Below are 21,346 nucleotides of genomic sequence, written 5' to 3'. Positions count from 1 at the left end.
GGGCAAACCAGTTCCTGAAGGGATTTATGCCCATGCGGTCACAGCCAAGGCTGCGACCGTTGCGCTTCAGAGACATGCTTCCTGGGATGTCATCAGCTGGTCGGCTATTTGGGACACTATGTCGACGTTCTATAAGCACTTTTCCCTGGATACCTACTCCAGGCGAGATGCATAGTTACCTTTGTTTAGTTGAGCCTCAATATGAGGCAGGTTATTGCAGCTCCACCCTATAGTCTTGCTCGGCGGAATCACCCACAAGGAGGGAGGAAAGGGGACGGGATGTATGAGTAATTAAAATTACTCACTGTAGTGACTAGAGTACTCATAGTCCTTAGTCCTCTTTCCTCCATATGTCCCACCTGCTTGTATACCAGGGGCTAAAGTATTCAGTATAGCCAGGTATTAAAACATCAGATGTGTTAAAAAGGAGAATGAGGTGAGGCGCCAGAGGGCGGGGCCTTGCAGTACATTCCCATGCCCGGCCCCCCGCACACCCGCGCGGTAGATTAAATTTAAAGGGGAAGCTCAAGTTTTCGCTGCCAAAGGTTCTGTACCCTCCCCATGTTGGGGGACGCCAACAAGGATGTAGGAAAGGGGACGAAGGACATGGAGTACTGTAGTCACTACAGTGATTAACTTTAATTGCTTGATAATTTATACACAGGCAGTCAGTAAAGTTGATTCAATGCTGGAGAAATTTGATATCAGTAGCTTCATTTCAAGAGTATTCTGTCTGCAGCCTTTAGAATCTGCTTCCGTCACGTATTGGCAAATTAAGGAAGCCTCAATTACAAGGCATTTCAATTGTCCATTCTAGATGCAATAAAAATGTTGACATACTCGCTTTATCCAAAATAGTGAAAAGTACAGCACAAGCAAGCTGAAAGATGTATAATTTGGCAACTATGGAAATCTGAGGTAATGCAGAGTTCATACATTTTAGCCCATCTTGTTCTTTACCATTTGAGGATGTCTGTGGATGGGGAGCTATGTACTGGGGCTCTGAGGCAGCATTATCCTCAGAATAATGTATGAATCGGGAGAGTACTTCAACTTTACTATCAATCACTTTCATAGACCAGTTCAGCAGTAATCGTGTGGTCCCAGTATACATGGAGGGGATTGTGTGCTTTGTCAACATAATTATAAAAATATAATATGGGCAACTTGAAAAGAGAGGCTCGGGCCATAAAGATTGATTGAAAGAGTCAAGCAGGCTGGGCCTGAATGATCACTGCCGTGCAGCTGATGCATTAGCATCTTAAAATGGGAATGTGCTGTCAATTGTCACCGACAAGAAAGGTGGGATTTGATCCATGAAAGCTCTTTGTTTACAGTGGCCACATCTTTAAGAAAATCAAGAAGATGCGAATAACAGTTTTGAAATCTGAGATCATATATATACAAACAGCAACTTTGCTTACATCAGCCACTCTACAAAGGTTGCCCAAAATGCTTGCACTGGTTCACTAGTCCTGCTTTGGTTCACTAGTTATTGGTCAGCTTTTTGGCCATGGTAGTAAGTCAGGTGCATCAGTAAGTTGAATTTGGTCGATGCCAGTATGCTCAAGGAGCTTTGCCATGTATGTTATGATATGGGGCAAATGTAGACTGGCGCTTGGGATCTATGTGCATCTTTTTACTAGTGGATTAATTCATGTGGCATTAAGCTGGGGACCAGGGATGTATTTGCAATGTAACTGATATTAATTTGAATGACCGGACTAACTTGTTAATTCACGCATGTAAAATCCAAGATGGATTTCACTCCTACAGACACAACATTGACCCATTCTACATTGAAACCCAAGTGACGCAAGCCGTGCCAAGTCTATTTCTGCTTTGGATCACTCGAGTCATGCATATAAACACACAAATAGCAAATATCATAGTCTGTAGGTAAGTCTTGACAGGGAGAGCACACTGTTAGCTAGCTACCATGCAGAAGAAGGGTCCACGTGTCGGATTGAGATGAAGGTTCAGATGAAGAACTGGGAGATCAGGTCTCTGCTATATCTTCAGAAAATAAGTAGATAAAGGAAAGGTTCCAAATAACTGTGGACAAGATGCTTTCCTTCATAGAATTCTTTGAAAAACGGCCAATAACGAAAACAAAGGTTGTTGGTGAGTAAAGTGCCACTAGAAAATTGGAGTTCTTGTGGGTCAACAGGAGGAAGAGTGTATAGAACAGAGCAATAACTCTCAAGAAGAGGAACTCGAGGACTAGCTGCTACCTTCACCAATACATTATTTTCCCGCAGGTGATCAGTGGTTTGCAACAGCCTTCTAAGAAGGGCAGCTATCCCTTTCGGAATTGAAACTTATGAATCGGGGAGGAAGATACTGATTTTATGGAAGACATACTGCCGGACAAGAAGGAGGTAGCTCAATACAATACATTCCCCTCTTGAAGTCAGTCAAGAAGAAAATGACACCTTCACTTGTAAATATAGTTCTCACCAAGGCCATCAACCCCCGGATTGAGAAGCCTGCATCCAGTGGCCCCATGTTTACATTAAGGGCCATCTAACCCCAGATTCTTGTCCACCTCATCTGCCTATGGGATGCACCTTGCTAATGCCACATTGCTTATGGTAAGGCATAACATGGCACAGTGTGATCAAATGGACAACTGAAATCCCAAAGCCTTTAAGATCGGGCATTAGCAATTCTTAAAGGATGGAAAATAATCTGTGAGTGCAGTTATGAAAAATTCTCTAGAAACAGCCGTGGCAGCCGGAAGACTGCTAGCGGAAGATTGTCATTAAGAGACATGCATGGTTACAGAGCTTTGGCTTCGGGCCTGGCACACAGGCAACTCTGTCAGATATGCCGATAGAAGAAACTCAGCTTTTTTGGAAAGGTAATGGATGATGCACTGGAGAAAGCTAAAAAAGAAGTCTTGGTCCAATTACAGTCAGACTGTTCCAACAGAGGGGATCCTCTGCAAATTGCACGACTTTTTTGATACAAAACACTACCATCAGATCATCTGTTACTACCGCAAGAGGAAATGTACTCTTTGCTTCTAAAGGAAGTGTGATGAGTCGAGGGGATTTGTCACTTCGCCCCAAGGGCAAGCCCTCACCTGTGAGGCTAGGGAGGTGAGCCCGCTCCGCACCACCCTCCTAAGGGGTCGAGGCAAGTGGGACCTCACAGGTGATACTCCCCCTTGGGGGCAAGGACTCCTGTTCCAGTAAGAAACTCCCGAAACCATTATGCCTAATGGCATACATGGGACTCTCTAAAATATAGAGGAACACATATACAGGCAAGGAAGGCCCGCTTCCTGCGTGACACCTGAAGGAGGCGAGCCACAAAGGCCACAACATTCAAGCTTATGCTGCACCGAAGGGGAGCCAGAGACATGGCGTATGCCAGATGTAAGAAGAATAAAGGGCTAGATGCCAAAACGTGGCGGTGGCGTGACCATGAATGATGCTTGGTGGGCAGGCGGCCCACAAACCAATGCTGATACCATCCTGAGAACGAAGTGCCAATCTGACCGGTTACGTGAAGGAACATTAGGATCCCACAGGAGCGAAGGAACACTAGGATCCCACAGGAGCGAGAGAGAATCCCAGGAAGAGGACGCCGGCGGCAGTGATCCAATGGCAACGAGGAGCAAGAGTGAAGCTCCCAAACAGACCCGGAGATGTTCCCCTATGTTGACGGTAACTGGGAGAGCGGGAAGATCGGGAGGCCAACATGGAATCATTATACAGTTTAAGAAACTCATCCCAGTAAAGAAAAGTTGAATACAAAATTGATGAACTTAAATTGCTTTTATGTAAGAAAGGAATCATTGAAGTCCCTCAAAGGGAGGGAAAGCAACCTTGGATATCACTACCCTGGGAAAAGGGGAAGTACCCAAACCTTAAACACTGAACAATAAGAAAATAAGAGAGAGAATATTATGAATGGAAGTACAGAAAAAAAAGTAGGAACAATAGTAATGTGAGAAGGAAGCTCATAGAAATCCCTCAGAGGGAGAACAATAGAATTTGAATATCAATACTTTGTGAAGAGGAAAAGCAGACAAGCTATTCAAGACCGAAAGAGAGGGAACCTAAGAGAAAGAGAGTCTTATAACTTGTAGCTCGGAGAGCACCAAAGTAAACAATATACAAGACAGAGAATGTCAGAATAAGGTGAACAACAATTGTCTAGAGATCCAGAACTACAGAAGAAAGTGTACATTTCCAGGTTGTTCTGAGTCCCCTAAACGGATCAAAGAAAGTATAAAAGGTCAAGGAAAGATATTTTTCTGGAGGAGGAGAAAAACTTACAATCTCATTAAATAACGGCATGTACTGATACAGCAAGTAACTAGAGACTATTTAAAGAGACTATTTAAAGAAGACCTATTGACAAGAAATCCAAAGACTGGTACAAGGAGTATTCTCAGGAGAAGTGAGCCATCCATCCTGACCTTAGTTTATTTCCAATAGTGATTGGGCCAGTTAGATTAGTTTTGGACAGTGGACTTATTCATTTGAATATTCACAAGCAACTGATGAGAAGCCCTAGTCAGCAATATAGGTTGGGATATCCCATAGCCTTAGGGAAAGTGAGGCATTACTCTTATTCATTTTTTTTTTTTGCAATACATTTTTGTCATTTTGTGTGTAAACATTACAAAGTGAGTCAAAGAAACAAAAAAACAAAGTAAAACAATTGAGAAAACGCCCAAGTAGAACCCCCTCCCTTTCCACCCTCTCGACCCCCCCCTCTTTCTCACCTGTAGGTCCAGAGCAGTCCCTCGAATTTTTACGTGGCAGCCTCTTGGGATTGTGCCCTCTGTGTGCCTCCACCCTGTCCTGTGCAGAAGGCTCGGGCTCCAGCTGTCGTTAAATGTCTTTGTCTTCCTGGTCTGGGATTATCCCCAGAAGGGTCATGGCCTTCAGACACCATTTTCTCCACGCGCCCTCATTTAGGTAGTTCAGTAGCGCTGACCATTCCGTATTAAATTTTAGGTGGTCTCCTTGAATTGAGTATTTCAGCCATTCCACGCAAGGACTAGGGCCGCCGCCATCATCATGATGATGATATAGAGCTTCCGGTGGGTGTCATTATTGATTTCGTCTAGTGCCCCATTCAGTCCCATCATAGCTAGGCCCCAGTTCCCCTCAATTTGTAGCCCCCGGACTCGCTCGATGGCTGAGCGGACCATTCCCCAGTAGTCTTCTTTTTTCGGGCATGACCACCATATGTGGCTCCATGTGCCTGTGAGGCAGCAATTCCTCCAACATTCCTTTGATATCCTTGGGTAGATCTTGTGGAGTCTCACCGGGTTGAGATGCCATTGTGTTAGGAGTTTCATCCATATTTCCCGGATTTGGATTGATCTTGTGAGTTTTGTCATTTGGGATCAAAGTTTCGTCCATGCTGCTGAGCCACCCACTTTGCTTTGCATGGCATGGGTGGCCGTGGCTCCCTTTCTTTTATGATCCTATATATGTTTGCAACCACTTTCTTGTTGCCCGTGTTTGTTTCAAGATATTTCTCAAATGGCGTTAGCTCCCTGGTTGCCACGGTTCTCATCTCCGGGTGGGACAACCAGTGTCTCAGTGGAGCATGGACATTTTGTTGGTTTTCCCCCAATTCAAAGTCAGCTTTACATTGGTCATACGTTTTAATCTGGGAGCCCAGGCACATGTCCCGCACTCTTCGGCAGCCCCCCTTTTGCCAGTCCTGGAAACCCATTGGGACGAGACTGAGGGTACCTGAGGAGGGGTGTGTTTGGGGAAGGGAATGTCGTGGTGCAGGATTTGCTCGCCGCTAGGTCCCAGGCGCTGCCCACTGTGCCTGTGATTAGGCTTGCATACATTTGTGGTGGTCTGTCCACCTTGGGTCCACTTTGGGTTTCCACAGTGCTTCCTCCAGCTCCGTTACCACCACAGCTCTGTCCCTTTGCCAGTCTCTGATGACCCTTATTTGGGCAGCGATGTTGTAGGCTTTGAAGTCCGGCACACCCATCCTCCCACTTCCCAACGAGATCTCATGACCCTCACCGCCACTCTTGGTGGTTTATGGTTCCAAAGGAAGCTGCCGTTGGTTTCTGCAGGGCTTTGAAGAAGCGGGGCGGCATGTGAATTGGGAGGGAGGTGAAATGATAGAGGAGCCGCGGCAGGACCGTCATTTTCAAGGCGTTGATGCGGCCCAACCACGATATGGCGAGTGGGCCCCAGTCTATTAGTTTTGATTTCAGCTTCTCTAACAGGGGCAGTAAGTTTGCCTGGTACAGCCCTTCAACCTTGCTGGTCAGCAATACCTCCAGGTACTTGATAGAATTTTCTACCCATCTAAATTGGAAGTTGTGTTTAAGGGGTTGCATCTCCTGCTGGGTTAGTGTGAGGTTGGGGATTTCTGATTTAGTTAGGTTAAACTTTAGGCCTGCGACTTCTCCGAATAGGTCGAACTCTTTCTGGGCGGCTCTCAGAGATGTGTCTGGTCGAGTTTAGGTAAGGGTCATGTCATCCACCAAGGCTGCTATTTTATGTGATTTCCGACCCCTCCCCCACTCCTCCCCCCGAATGGTATCCCCAGTATTTCTGCGTTTGCCCTGACTGGTGCAAGGAATGGTTCTAGATATAGGGCATAAAGTATGGGTGATAAAGGGCATCCTTGTTTCGTACCCCTTTCTACTGGGATCTGTTCCGAGATATGACCGTTTATAGCGAGTTGTAAGAGTGGGTGCTGATAATTGGCCTTGACTCTTCGTAAAAAGCTTGGCCTGAACCCCATCCTCCTCAAGGTTGCGAAAAGGATTCCCCACTCCACTCTGTCGAAAGCTTTTTCAGCATCTGTGTCATGATGCCTAACCCCGGGCATCCAGACCAAGTCCATCAACCCCGGAAGCAGGCATCATGTTACCTGGAGCAAACCCGGCAACCCCTGTTAGTCCTGGCGCCTATGGCGCCAGGCTCATATGGGACATCAGTCCTGGCGCCATAGGCGCCAGGCTCATGTGTTAAAACTTACCTGATGCCGACCATGTTGCAAGGGATCCAAGCCCATGTGAGGCTTGAAGGGACTATTTTATCTTAGGAACTATTTTCTTACTCTGGTGTGGTTGTGGAGGAATACTTATCTGGGACTACTTTGAAGGCTATTTAAACCACTCCCGAAGAGCAGCATATGCTTTGCGTTATTCTGCATCCAGCAGCGTAACGCTCACCGTTTCTGCAGTCAGCATCCAGCATCCTGCCACGCCCGCCTCGAGTCCAGAGCGCCTAGAAAGAAGGGAAAGAAGAAGAAAGGTTAGAACAAGAACTTTACTGGATTTCTTACCTGATTTCGGATTCAGCGCATCTTCGAACCAGAAACAGACTTCATTTTAAACGCGTCGCATCGCCAGCAGCAGCGCCGCGCCATACTCACAGTTCCTCGCAGCATCTCTACGATCCGGTGCTGTCTCCATCACCAGGTTGCCGCATTCCAGCACCTAAGGGGGGGACAAGAAAACAACAAGGTGAGCCAAGGGAACAAACAAGGACAATCTCTTGCCACTATATGCTTACCTGATTTTACTGCAGGAGGTATTATCCACCAGCACGCCAAATCTTCCTACGCTGCACCTGCAAGAAAAGAGAAAGCAGCGAGTTAAACCTTGGCATCATTTACCGGACAGTCTTACAAAACACAGACTCTTACCTGAACGCTTTCAGCTGCCACAAGACGATCATCTTTTGGGTCTAAGCTGCAAAAGAAACAAGGAATTGGACAAGAGTGATTATTCAGACATTTTGAACTCTTTAGAACTATATACTTACGGCCTTTCGCCCGGAGGTTTGGACCCAATATTTGTCCAGAACTCTTCCAATACCCTCAAGCCAGTGAAGTAACTGGCCATCAACGCGCCCCTGCATTCTTTGCAGGATGGAGAGCTCATCATTCAAAACTATAAGGTGAGCTTTGTGAAAAGGAATGTCAGAAGTGATAAGTGGGGACGCAGTGAGGTGTTACTACTCAAATCCACAGGTGGTATTCTTCCTGTTTTTATAGGGTCGGATATTTGGTGCTGTGTAAGGTAGAGTTGAAATTAACAAATTCCTGTTGTATCTCCTCTGTGTTGGTGCTTGTCCGGCCCCCCTACTGTTTTATTTTCATTATATTTCTATCTCTTCCTTCCTGATCATTTTGGCTAGCAGATGGTCAGATTTGTTGGCTTTGACATACACCCTCTGTCTAACGTGAAGCAGATTATGCTTTGCTGCTATGGTCAGCAATATTTCTAGTTCTGAATTCCCTTTTAGTGGTGGGGTCTGCTTCGGGCCCATATTGTGCATGAGCTATTTTAGTTTGGCCTCTAGATAGGCTTCTTCGAGTCTCAGATCCTGTGTGCGCCTAGCTTTAATCACTATGATCTTGCCCCTGAGGGTCGCTTTAAGCGCATCCCACCAGTTTTGCCAACTAGTGTCCACCTCTTTGTTGGTGTCTACATATCTGTTGATTTCTTCCGAGACCTCCTTTGCCAGGGTTATATCTATGAAGAGGTGCCCCGGATATCTCCACTTCCAGAGCCCCAGAGGGCCCTTTTCCCTAGCTAGTTTTAAGGCCATGGGCGCGTGGTCAGAGAGGGAGATAGCTCCCAGCTCTATCTCGACTACTTTGCCCATCAGGGGAGCAGCCAGCCAGCCAGACGTAATCGATCCTGGAGTGCGATCTGTGGGCATGGGAGTAGAAAGTATACCCCTCCCTCTCCCCCTGTTTGGTTCTCCAAGCATCTACTAGGCCTAATCAGTGTAGCTTCCTTTTGAGGTCCCCGGAGGGCATCCCCTGGGTGCCTTGGGTTTGGATTATCCTGTCCCTGGTGGGATCCCAGGTAATGTTGAAATACCCTGTGAGGATGATGGGGAATTTCACATAAATTTCTAAGCGTTTGAGCGAGCGTTGAATGTACTGGTCTTGGCCCGTGTTAGGGGCATATAGTGTTGCAATCGTGTATGCCTCCCACCTTCCTTCCACTGTTAATGCGAGATATCTGCCTTGGTTGTCTTTATCTGAACTTGTTCCCTTTAGGTCTAGCCCGTCTCTTAGAGCCATGAGGACCCCCCCCTTTTTTGTTGGATTGTGTAGCTTGAAAGATTACCCTGTAGCTCCAGAATCTGATCCTGTGGGTGTCCTGTGTTAGTATGTGTGTTTCTTGCAGGGCTATAATGTGAGGGCCTTCTCTCCTAAGGTATCTCTCCACCTTCTTCTGCTTGAGCGGGGAGTTGAGGCCATTAATGTTAAGAGATAACATTTTCAGACGGTTAGCTAGAACCATGTTTAGTGTCCCAAGCCCCGGTAGTCTATGTGGGGAGACCTGCACCCCTTTAGTATGCGCAGCACTACGTTCATTCCTCTTCTGGGTGTCCCCTCTCCTGTTTTGTCTCCCTCAAATTGTAAGTGCCACTCCATCCCCCCCACCCCTGATCTTCCTTCCCCCTCCCCTTCCATGGGTGAATCCAACTGGCACATAGCCCCCCCCCCCCTCGTGTGTTCCCGAGAGCTAGATCCTAATTTCCGCCCAGCGTTTCCCAAAGCAGAAATTCCCATTCCCGTTCCAAGCACCATTCCCTCCCTAGTCTCCCATGCCCTTGTATTCTTATAGTTCTTTGTGGCTCTGGCTTGCTAAGTGCGTTATTGTTGTGTGCCGTCCCCAGGGTTCCTTGGCTGATAGAGTCCGGGCCTTTTGAAGCAACTCATTCGCCTTGTGATTCTGTTTGACCTGGTTTGCCATGGTCTGCACAATAGGATGGGCCATTGTGTCGGGGTTGCCAGCCCCCTTTCTTGGGCTGTATCGTTGTCCATTCCCAGGTTTTCCGAGTGGGTTTTTGGCTGGGCTGTGAGGGACGGGCGGTGTGATCCTCCTCCTCCTCGATTCCCAAGATGGCTGCACCTTCCTCGCACGTTGTCACTTTTTGATTTTCCTTGTTATGTTAAGCTTAGTGCGAATGGGTGCTGCCATCTGTACCGTATTTGTTGGGATCTCAAATGGGTCAGGACCGGGGCCATGTGCCGTCTTCTGTTTAGTGTGGTTTGGGACAGGTCCTGATAGAGCTGTATCTCCGTTCCTTTATGTGATTTGTTTGGACTGTGGCTTTGCCAGGATTTGTTCTTTTACGGTATAGCTGTGAAAGGCGATTCGGACGTCCCGAGGTCTTGCCCCCGGGTCCTGGTGTTTCGGGCCCATCCTGTGGATCCTATCGATGCGGATGTCGGTGCCTTGGTCATCGTCCAGCAGGTTACTGAAGGTGGACCTCATGGCCTTGGTCAGGTCTTAGTCTGGGACGTTTTCTGGCAAAGATTTTACTCGTATGTTGGAGCGCCGAGGGCGGTTTTCCAGATCCTCGTCTCATAGCTCCAAATTATGGGTGGCAACGGCCAGGGTTTCCAGCAAGGCGTCTGGTTTACGTGCTTCCTTGGTTATTTGCAGGATATCCCTTTTGTTAGTGTCCACTCTTTCTTCTATTTTATTGATGTCCCTTTTGATCTCTTGAATCCCCTCGGCCAAGTCCTCTCTGTGTCTCCATTTGTTTTTGGCCCACGTTGGTGAGTTTTTCAAACCGTTCCCCCAGTAGTTCTATGAGCGCAGAGAAGTTACTGGACCCTCTTAGTGGCCCTCTGTGTTGTCCGCAGAGACGTCCACCCCCCAAGCAGTGTTGGACTGGGCACCCGTTGTCTGTGTCTCTGGCCCATATCTGCGCTAGGGGGCCCTCCGGGGTTCTCTTTGACGTTTCAGAAGATGCCGGGGTGTCCCTGTTCTTGTTCCTAGACATCTTGAGGGCGGAAAGTGGGCCTCGCTCAAGTTGTGCACTGAAGAGGGCCCCCTGCTCCCCTTCTAGCGGGGTAGGAGCTCTTGGTGAGTTAGTACGCCACTTGGCTCGCACGTGGAATTCCCCAAGACCTGTGCTAGATAGCAGGTGTGTACAGCTGTGGAATGTCCCCAGGGCTACACTTGAGCTGATTCTCTTTTGCCTCCATTCATCAGATGTGTGTGAGGCCTCCGGTGGTACCCCTATCGGCCCTTTGGTGCAGGCCAGTGGAAGGAGAGCTGATTTAGGGGGCCCTTCATTTCTTGTCTGTTTCGTGGGTGGGGGGGGTAGAAGGTCACACCCTACGTTGGATACCGCGATGCGAGTGGCGGCAACAGGCTCGTGGACAATGCGGCGGTCCCACTCTAGCCAGGAGGGGGACCCGTCCCTGCTGGCGGGGCAGAGGTCTCCAGTGGTTGCGTCCCAGTGCTGGTGTGGTCCGGGTAAGGGCCTGTGGACGGGCCCCTCGGCCCTAGTGTTTGGTGTAACGGCTATGGGATGAAGCAGGCCACCTCCAGTTGAGGAGAAGAGGGACCACCCCAATGGTCGCTTCCCAGCTCCGAGGTGCCCATCTCCCCCCACCCCCTGCAACTGCCGCCACCCTTGTCCTCACTTACTTGGGAGGTCCGTGCGATGTCCAGGTGGGGTGGGAACCACCCCCGTGGGCAGGGGGGCAGCGGAATCTATCCTCCTCACTGGCTGCTCGGGGTATACCAAGGCAGAGGAGATCAACTGGTTCCCCGTGTTGTGAGCCGCCTCGACGCTGGTTGCAGGCACACAACGGCTCCAAATAGAGGCAGACGTGCGCCGGGAGATGCCTCTGTTGTTTGTGTTATCCTCCTCGTTGCTACCCCCGCCGAGCGGTCTGGTGCGTCGCAGTCCCTGGATCCACAGCAGCCTCCCCTGGATAGCACTGTGATGTTTGTGAGGCAGGGGACCCCGTCGGATGGCCGCAGGTCTCTGAGACCGTACTGAAGGCTCAAAGGGTCCCAGATGGGCCGCAGGTCGGTCCGGTGCCGGGTAGCTGAGGAGTTCCAGGGATGGTCAGAACTTTGTCCGTTTGTTGGGCGTATGTCCCCAGGCGGGGTTGCGCTCTGTGAGGTCGATTCCAGTGGGTCCCGGTTTGACCGCAGTGGGTCGTGAGCGCCCCGACCTCCACGGGCTTGGGGATGCGCTGGTAATCCGGTCTTTTTGGTTATGTCCCCTCCTTAGGGCGGTCGTCCCTGGGGCCCCGCTCACAGGCTACGGCCTTGACTCTACGACTTGTGACTCCGGTTGCTGCAGTAATGCCGGTTGAGTATGCCGTCTGGAGGCAGTGCTGAGTCTTTGGCGGCCGTCCGCCTGCTGGTGTTCTTTGCCTGCGTGGAGCCTTGGGCAGGTGTGTAGGCCGCAGTGCCCTGCCAAGTCCGTCCCAGTTGAGGCAGGGAAACCCTTCTTAGAGTTAGGGCAAGATGGGGTTTTCTTTCCATTTTTGCACTTGAATAAAAGTTTCTAATAATCACAATGACCCCTCCGTGTCAGTCTTACTTCTCTCAGTCTTCTCCAGCCTGGGGCCTGGCATGGATTCACATGCTCATGAATATTCCCCATCGTCACTTTCACTTACAAACTGTCTTTCTCCTATAAACCAATCGCTTAGCTCTGGGTCATACTACCCCCAGCCAATGACCGCCCTCTCCCTAAGCCCCTCCTCTGGCAGCCATCTTCAGATTTTTACCGCACGTTCAAGTGTTGGGAGTCCTGGTGCTTTGCTCCGTAGCTTATCTAAGATTTTTCACTTTTTGTCGAATAGAGCCTATGTGCTCTTTCGTTCCTTTGACCGGCAAGCAGGGATCCATTTGTCGGCATCATTCGTCGCCCCTCAAAGGCAAGAATCGTCAAGTTTTCATTGAAGATTCCAGAAGGCCATCTGGCTTACTCCGCATGCCGGACCATGTCGGAAGAGAAGGACGGAGGTTCTGTCTTCAAGCTCTGCTCCAGCTGCGGATTGAGAAATGTGTTTGTAGAGGACAAACCCTCCCAGTGCCTCTACTGTCCATCCAGATCACAAGGAGGTGGATTGTGAAATTTGCCTGGGATTCAGCAAACGCACCATGAAGGATTGGCACAGCAGATTGGCGGTGTGGCTCAACACCAAGGTCTCTACCTTGTGCGGCAAGCAGGGACATGCCTCACCCAGGACCGGCCGGTCAGAGGAGCGTGCTTCTAAGTTCTTTGAGAGCGTACCATCCGTGGGGGTCCAAGACCATACCAAGCACTGCAAGTCTGTTTCCGTCGTAGTCGCCGCGCAAGCGGGGTTCCACGACAGGCAGGGCGCGATCAACATCACCATCTGCCTCAATCTCAAGCCATCGCTCCAGCTCCTCCTTGAAGAGGTAGTCGGCTAACCCCAGGAAGCTGTGAGAGAAGCCAGAGAAGGCACCGAGTAAGGTGACCGACATGCTCCTGAAGGCTCGGGTGGTCCAGGAGAAGTTGTCCTCGTCAATAGAGCTGGTGGCGGCTGCCCTCTAGAAGGCAAAAGGGGCTGACCCGGGCCAGGCTCTTCGCAAGCAGGCGGTTTCGGCCATGCCAGTGGAGAAAACACTGGAGGGGACGATGCTAGCCCTGGGCCTGGCTCCGATCCCCTCAGGACACAAAGAATGGGGGTGGGGCAGTGGAGGTCTCTATGGTCCTCCTAGGCACGGATATTTCTTAGTCGGACGACAAGGACATGGTGTCCCTTCACATGGTCTGGGAGGATGTGGGGAACAACAACGACGACAACAGTGGAAACGCTGAGGAGGACGACAGCGAGATCGAGGGGGGCGACAAAGACGTAGGCCCAGCATGCCTACTCCAGCTCGCAGAGATGTTGCTGGACATCCTGTCCACTCTCCACATGCTGGTGTCAGAAATGCAGAAGAGAATGCAGACCGCACCCACGGCCCCACTGGCACCAGACCCGCTGCGAAGAAGAGGAAGGGGCACCCATGCCGCCTGATCAACTGCCTAACATACCCTCCCCCCTAGGGATACAGGGACAGATACAGCGACGACGGAGGCGTTTCCCCACCACTGAGAGCGTCTCCACCGGACGAAGTGGGATCATTCCACTCCATGGTTTCCCATGCGTCGGAGCTCTTAACGCTGACGCCAGAAGAGACCAAAAAGGAAGGGTTCCTGTACCTGCGCCGAGAGACTAAAAGGAAGACCATTTTGGCAGTGCCTCTCCTGAACAACGTTTGGGATGAAGGCGTGGCGCTGATGAAAAATCCAGCCTCAGCCCCGGCAAAAAGAAACCGGTTGGAGAAGTACCAGGTGCCGGATTCCGCACCCAAGTGGCTCCGAACGCAGCGTTCCCCGGACTTGGTCGTCTCGGCGGCTGTGAGGCAGAAGTCCTCAAATCCATTGTCGCCACCCTCCGTTCTCCTGGATAGAAAGGGGAAGAAGTAGGACGCCATTGGTCAGAGGGTGGCACCGACAATCAAGGCTGCGAATGCTCTTGCCATCCTGGCCAGGTACGACGTTGCTGGAATTCCTCGCCTACAAGTGGGTTGAAGTACTGGAGATCTTCAAGAGGGCGAGGTGTCATCGGACCATGCCATCACCGCGGCCTTCAGACAATGCAGACACGGGGTACCGCCAGATGGGTAACAGTGTCTGCTTCTGTCGTTGTGGCTGGTTGAAAGGTAGGAAGTTCAGATGAGGATCCTGGACATGCCGTTCAGGGACAATCTCTTTGGCAAGGCTGTCAACAAATCGTTGCAAGCTATCAAGACCGACAGACGACCCAGGTCCTAGGCACGCTGCAGCAACATCGCCCTTCCTTTCGTACCTCAGGAGGCAAATCTGGAAGATTGTCAAAGGGTTTTGGCTGCGGATCGTCGTCATACCGTCAACCCTCCCACTCCAAAATCCAGGAGGCCTACATGAGTTGTTCCAAGGCTTTCGGAGGTGGCTGCCGTCGTCATTGCTCCCAAGGCGGCAAGCAGGTCCCTGAATCAGGACAATCGGTCAGGACGTCAGGGCCCCTACCTACTCACCCCGGTGGGAGGCCGGCTGGCAGGCTTCATCAGCAAGTGGAAGATCATCTCACCGACCGATGGGTGATGGACGCTTTCGCCCACAGACACACTCTAGAATTCCAGCAGAAGCGTCAGCAGATACCACCGTTATGGGCCATCTTGCGAAAAGGGGCGCTAGTGAGTTCCAAATTGACTCTGGGGCAGCGTAGTTTACTCTAGATACTTATTAGTAAATAAGAAGACTGGAGGCTGGAGGCCCATTCTCGGCCTGCTACGACTAAGCAGGTTTCTCAAGGCCAAAATTCAGGATAGTCCCATTGCAGCACATGCTAGGCCAACTGAAAGAAAGGGGTCTTTCTGACGTTGCTGGATCTAGAGGACGCTTAATTCCACGTCCCCATTCACGAGAAGCATCGTCAGTTCCTGCACTTTGTTGTGCAGGGAAACCACTACCAATTCAAGGCTCTTCCCTTCGAACTAAAGTCAGTGCCCAGGATGTATACGAAGTGCCTGGATCCAGTGGCAGACTATCTACGTCTGCAAGGGATACATGTGTACCCGCACCTCGACGACTGGCTCATCTGGGCCAGGTCAAAGGAAATTGCCGTTGATCACACAGACAGGACTGGCCGGCTACTGACAGATCTGGGAATCTCTGTGAATTATCCAAAGTCCTGCTTGGTTCCATCAAAGGACGCTCTGTTGCTGGGTTTCCAGGCTCAACACAGTCTCCTGCCTGGCAGCCCCATCAGAAGGGAGGATCACAGCCATCTTGTGCAAGGTGCAACGGCTGTTGACACTGAAGATCTCCACAGTGCAGGCCATCAATTCGCTGCTTGGCATGATGTTGTGTATCTACCTGATCAGGCTCTGCAGGTTGCGGATGCGACCCCTCCAGGAGTTTCTGGTCGCTCGGTGGGTCCAAGTGTCTGGGAGCTTCACGGACAGGATTGTTCTCGATGAGGAGTCCCATCGAACGATAAGGTGGTGGGGGCATACGCTCCAACATCGACAGGGGCACAGATTTCCAGAGTCCCCCGTACCAGGAGAGGGTCACCACGGATGCTTCCCTGGAGGGCCCACGCCGGATGTCCCCACGCCAGAGGCCTGTCGCTGCCGAAGGAGAGGGCCCTCCACATCATGATGTCCTGGAACTGCGAGCAGTGTTCTGGGCCCTCGATTCGGTCCTTCTGTCCCTGAAGGGCAAGGTGGTGAGGGTCTTCACAGACAATACCACTACGATGTTCTGCATCAGGAAGCAGGGGAGCACCAGATCCACAGCACTCTCCAGAGAGGCGCAGGACTTGTGGCACTTGGCCATCGCCAGGGGATGTTTCCCATTCCTTTTCACCTGGCAGGAGTCAAGAACACCACCGCCGACTCCCTCCGCGCTCTTGCCACAAGTGGGGCCTTCGGCAGGATCAAGTGGACATCCTCTTCCTAAGGTGGAGCAGGACCCAGATCAATCTGTTTGCAATGGCGATACACTCCAAATGCCAGAGATTCGCCAGCAGGTTCCCCCAGCCGAGGAGCATGGGCGGACGCATTTTCCTTCATGTGGGAAGGCCTGTTCCTGTACGCGTTCCCTCCATTGCCTCTACTGCTACGAGTCATCGGTCAACTCAAAAGGGTGCCAATGCAGGATGATACTCGTCTCCCGAAACAGTTTTGGTACCCGGACCTTCTCAGCCGGTCAACGTCCTCTCCAATCAAGCTGTGAATGGTCGCGGATCTTCTTGCCATAGAAGGAGGTGCAATTCTGCACCACGACCCAAGATTGCGGAACCTGAAGGCCTGGCTCCTGCAGCCTTACAGTTCGGTGGGTACAAGCTTCCGGCGGACTGCAGAGCGGTTCTTGCCAGGGCCAGAGCACCGTCGACTCTTAAGTGCTTAGTGAGTTAAGTGCTCAAGTGGAAGCGTTTCACGACTTGGTGCTGGTCGCAGAAGATCAACCCTCTGAGGGCCTCAGACCCTCAGATCCTTCTTTAATTGTTGGCTAAGGCGGGGCTGGCACACACCTCTATCAAGGTGCATCTGGCGGCTATCTCCCGCTACACTAGGTCTCCGGATGGTCTTCTCTTTGGTCACACCGTCTAGTCAAGGAGTTCCTCAAAGGACTGTTTCGATTGTTCCCGCTGGTGAAGGCACCTGCCCCGGTGTGGGAGCTAGGCGTGGTGCTGAAGAGGCTCATCTGTGCCCCGTTCAAGCCTATGCGTCAAGTGCCTCTCAAGTTCCTTTCATGGAAGATCGCTTTTCTCGTGGCCATCACCTCTGACAGGAGGGTAGGTAAGATCTAGACCCTGTCTTGCAAGCAGCCTTATCTGACTTTCCACAAGATGAGGATGGTGCTGCTTATGCACCCCTCCTTTAGGCCAAAGGGCCTGTCGGAATTCCATCTCAACAAACTTTTGGTGTTGTCTGTGTTTTTTCTGTCACCGGTTGAAAAGACTTTGCACTCGCTGGATGTGGCGTGTGCTCTGAAGTTCTAAGTGGCACGCATAAAGAGTTTCAGGAAGACGTCTCCACTTTTCGGGAACTTTGGTCCTGTGAACCATCGGAAGGCTTTGTCAAAGGCTTCCATTTCCAGGTGGCTCTCTGGCTGTATCACACACTGTCACCGGTTGGCAAACTGACCGCAGCACGGCTGTCCGAGAGCCCATTCCACCATAGCGATTGCTGCAACGAAAGCTTACCTGTCAGGTGTGCCCCTGCTGGACATCTGCAGTGCTGCTATGTGGAGGTCTACGCATACCTTCACAAGATTCTACTGCGTCGACAGATTCCAGAGAGGAGTTCAGGGTTGGCCAAGCAGTGCTACGCAACCTGTTAGCTTGAAGGTGATCCTGGTCCGGAGGTAAGAGTAATGGCTTCTGTTGAGCCTTGCCACCTCCTTTGGTTGTGTATGATGTACTGCTATGTATTCTTGATTCATGAGCATGTGAATCCATGCCAGACCCCATGCTTGACAAGGAACAAGTTACTTACCTGTAACTGTTGTTCCCCCAGCATGGGTATGGCATGGATTCACATGCAAACCCTCTCTCCTGCCACTCTGCAGCTCTTCTTGGTCATACTGCCACTTAACATGCTACCAAATCTGAAGATGGCTGTCCGAGGAGGGGCTTAGGGAGAGGGCAGTCATTGGCTGGGGCAGTATGACCCAGAGCTCAGTGATTGGTTTATAGGAGAAAGAGAGTTTGTAAGTGAAAGTGAAACCGTTTTTTCTTTTACCGAAGATTTCCGGCCTGACGACTGGGAATATTCATGAGCATGTGAATCCATGCCAGACCCATGCTTGAGAACAACAGTTACAGGTAAGTAACTTGTTCCTTCTGCACTCTTAGACCTTACCTTTACTTCTAGTTTTGTGTCTGTCTGGTGTTGACCCTGCTTGGCTTCCTAACATTGACTGAGGGTTGGCTTGGTTATGGGGGTGTCCCTTCATAGGGCAGACTTTGCTCTCACCTAAATTAGAAACCGATGGGCCGAGTTATACCAAATCTTTGCGGGGAGAATCCGTTCCTGCATTTGTGTTTTTTCTTTTTTGATAGAAATCCGTCCAGTATTTTGCTTTAAATCTTAAAGTGGCCATTATCCTTTTAGTGATATCTGTTTTCAGGGTCATGATTGGACACTCGCTGTTTGTGAACTCACAAAAGGTCCGCATATCTTTAGCAAGTGGCAAACAGGTAGGCTCATTTAAGTCAGTCAATTTGATTGGCTTGAAGCTCATAATTTTGTTTCAGGACGACCACTATTTGTTAATTACATACATTGTGCGGGGTAATGTGGACACTGCACTCCACAAAAGGTAGAAGAGGGCCACTTTACATCCCTCTTCGAGGTCCCCAGAACCCCAGGCAAGGTGAGGTGTGTAGATGTGTGGAATATGACAAAACAAATGAAAAGAAACCAGTATTTTGCCCTTTGAAGATTGGGGAATGGATGGTGGTGTAGAGAATAAAGGAAGCAAAATGTCTCTATTGGAGATGGGTCTGCATATTGTGGGCTACCAGTAGCCTTGCAGATGGTATTTGCTGGCAACTTACCAGGTCTGTGGGTTTGTCGGTTGGCTTCAAATCTGTCTTTGGGCTGAATGGGCTGTGGGGGTTATTGGTGGCCCAGGGACCTGCAATGGGGCAAAGTGGCCCCAGGGTCCACTTTGGGAGTTTGGCTGGGGCCTGGCACTTGGCCGTTGGAACGCAAGTTGACCATCAAACCGAAATGTTGTTAAGTGCATCACTGTATTTGTATGTAATGAATTTAGAATCAAACATTGATTCAAATTAGCTATTTTTTTTCCGTTTCTGCATGCAAATCAGCTAATTGTTGCTTATTTTTTATTTTTTTTTATTTTGATATAGCTGAACAAGTCAACTTTTCAAAAAGATATTCAAACAATTCTGAACATTTCATTCACATACACATTAAAATGACCAAAGATAAAAAGAAAATAAGAAAAAAAAATAAGAGCAACATGTTAAAACATGGAATATCAACTTAAAAGACAAAGTTACAGCCAATTTTTTCCATCCTAAACAACAATCAGTTAACCTTGCAGCTTTACAAGTTAGTCACATGTTTGCATTACAACTTGATTTCAGACGGAAGAATTGCGTCTAAGTAATGCACTGTGGCTTTTATGACAGAAAACTTCATATTGGAGATTAATAGATTCCAGATCTGCTTCTCATCTGCTTCATAATTCAAGTTTAACAGTTTAGCGAAAAATGTAACTCGTGGTCCCATTAATTTATCCAGATGCTGGAGTGTCTCCCTTTCATGTGGAACTTCACAATAGCGACAAAAGTTCATTTTGTCTGAAATAATTTTACGCCTAGCAAGGACCTCTCTCATTAGGCAAAGATTTAACCTGACTCGTAAGAATTTATTCAGTATGTCGGAAGACGGACATTTCAATAAGTAACCTGCCAATTGGTCCAGATGTTTATTACCAAAGTTCTTAGGATTAAAGTCCGTGTATTTTAAACAGGATTCTCTATTTTTTTTATCCATTCCCATCTATAGAACTTGATTTTAGCACGCAACGGGTTATTGTCGCTTATTGGGTCCATGTATTGTGGCTCTCAGCTGTTGTATATATCTGGCTTCCTGTCTCAAAGGCAAAGTGATGTTCCCTCCTTGATGTTTTGAAGGGTATGTTTGATTGCCACAAATCAAATTTGTTCTCGATGTTGACCGTCAGTTTCCTCCTACCAGTTCACTGCAAGAGGATATCCAGCATCACACTTTTTATGCCTCTCATGTGTATAGGATCCTACTTTTAAATGACCTGGTGGTACTGCCAAAATAAATATTTTTACAGATACAGCGAATCATGTAGACTATGTAATAGTTTTTTTCCAATTAATGAATTGCTTAATATCTGTATTCTGTATCCAGCATCCATGTTCATATTTCTAGGTCTTGTTCTTGGCCAATTTGTATGTGCTGCTTTAGAAACAACCTGTTGGTTTTGTAGTGAGCCAGTTGGAATCATTTGGAAGTGGTCTATGAAAACATGGACTTAGTATATTATAAATGTTTGATGCTTTTTTAAAAGTGATTAATGGTTTTGAAACAGTGGGAGGCGCTACATCTGGATCTAGTTGAAGTGCTCTTTTCTTTTCAGGACTTTGTAAAAGGTCCGGACTTCTTCGATTGTAAGGAACCACATGTTATCTGATTTATCAGTTTGATTAAGTAATTTGATTATGCCATATCTGGATAATTGTAGAACTAAAGCCATGGCATGTGTAACCTGTTCCAGATAGCTTTATTGTATCTGGTAATGTTTTTTTTGTGCCTCATGCAAAAACAAATGCTGCAATTCTGCAACAGCTCACCATGTGGGATGCTTTATCTTTTTCAATTGACTGCTGTTCGCCAATAGCATGTAGTACATCTTTGCTTGCTTTTTAAAGTGTTTTTTGCTGGCTTTGAAACCAATCTCAAAATGACAATTTACCCTTTTACTGATGGCCAATTTAAGGTGTCCACAGCAGTGATATAATCCTCCTATCTAATTTCAGAAAAAGCAGCAGCAAATGAAGATGAAGTTCAAAAGGCTGACGTGTCATCTACTGGCCAGAGTGTTATTGACAAAGATGCGCTGGGTCCAATGATGCTTGAGGTAAGTGGGGTGACAAAAATGGGTCTGCTTGCCGAATCGTTGCTGCCAATAGGTCACTGACAAGTGCACTTACCCACTATTACTTTAATAGTATGCCCTGAAATTGTTTCTCAAGTCTGTATTTCCGGGATAGTGGTTTGATAATTATGCTTTACTGCTTGCCAATGCAACACTATTTGAACCATTGATTATAGCAGTTTTATCCTGAGCAGCATAAAGACTTCTGTGCGAAAAATGTTGTGTGACTGTCTTCTTTATAACAAAAAAGTCTATTGTCTGCCTTAATGTTTTCAATTCCTATGCTTCTTTTTTCTTTGTCATTACCCTTCATGTGTGTGTGTCTATGGCTGTGTGTGTCTATACGCGACTGTGCTACAAACCATTGAAAAAGTTCTACACATAGTAAT

The 21,346-nt window shown here is 48.8% G+C and overlaps 1 protein-coding gene across 17 annotated transcripts in view; it reads left to right on the top strand.

The window, feature by feature from the left end:
* Window positions 1–21,346, top strand: part of NCOA2 (nuclear receptor coactivator 2) — a 2,606,235-nt gene that overhangs the window by 1,611,771 nt on the left and 973,118 nt on the right. For all 17 annotated transcript variants that reach the window (XM_069621172.1, XM_069621171.1, XM_069621170.1 and 14 more), the window contains one exon: window positions 20,839–20,939. In XM_069621172.1, the coding sequence (XP_069477273.1) occupies window positions 20,839–20,939 (101 nt within the window). The remainder of the gene's footprint in view (window positions 1–20,838; window positions 20,940–21,346) is intronic.

This window comes from Ambystoma mexicanum, chromosome 5q, assembly GCF_040938575.1.
Source record: "Ambystoma mexicanum isolate Mex_15411 chromosome 5q, UKY_AmexF1_1, whole genome shotgun sequence".
Taxonomy (NCBI): domain Eukaryota; kingdom Metazoa; phylum Chordata; class Amphibia; order Caudata; family Ambystomatidae; genus Ambystoma; species Ambystoma mexicanum.
This window is presented reverse-complemented; position numbering and strand designations above follow the sequence as displayed.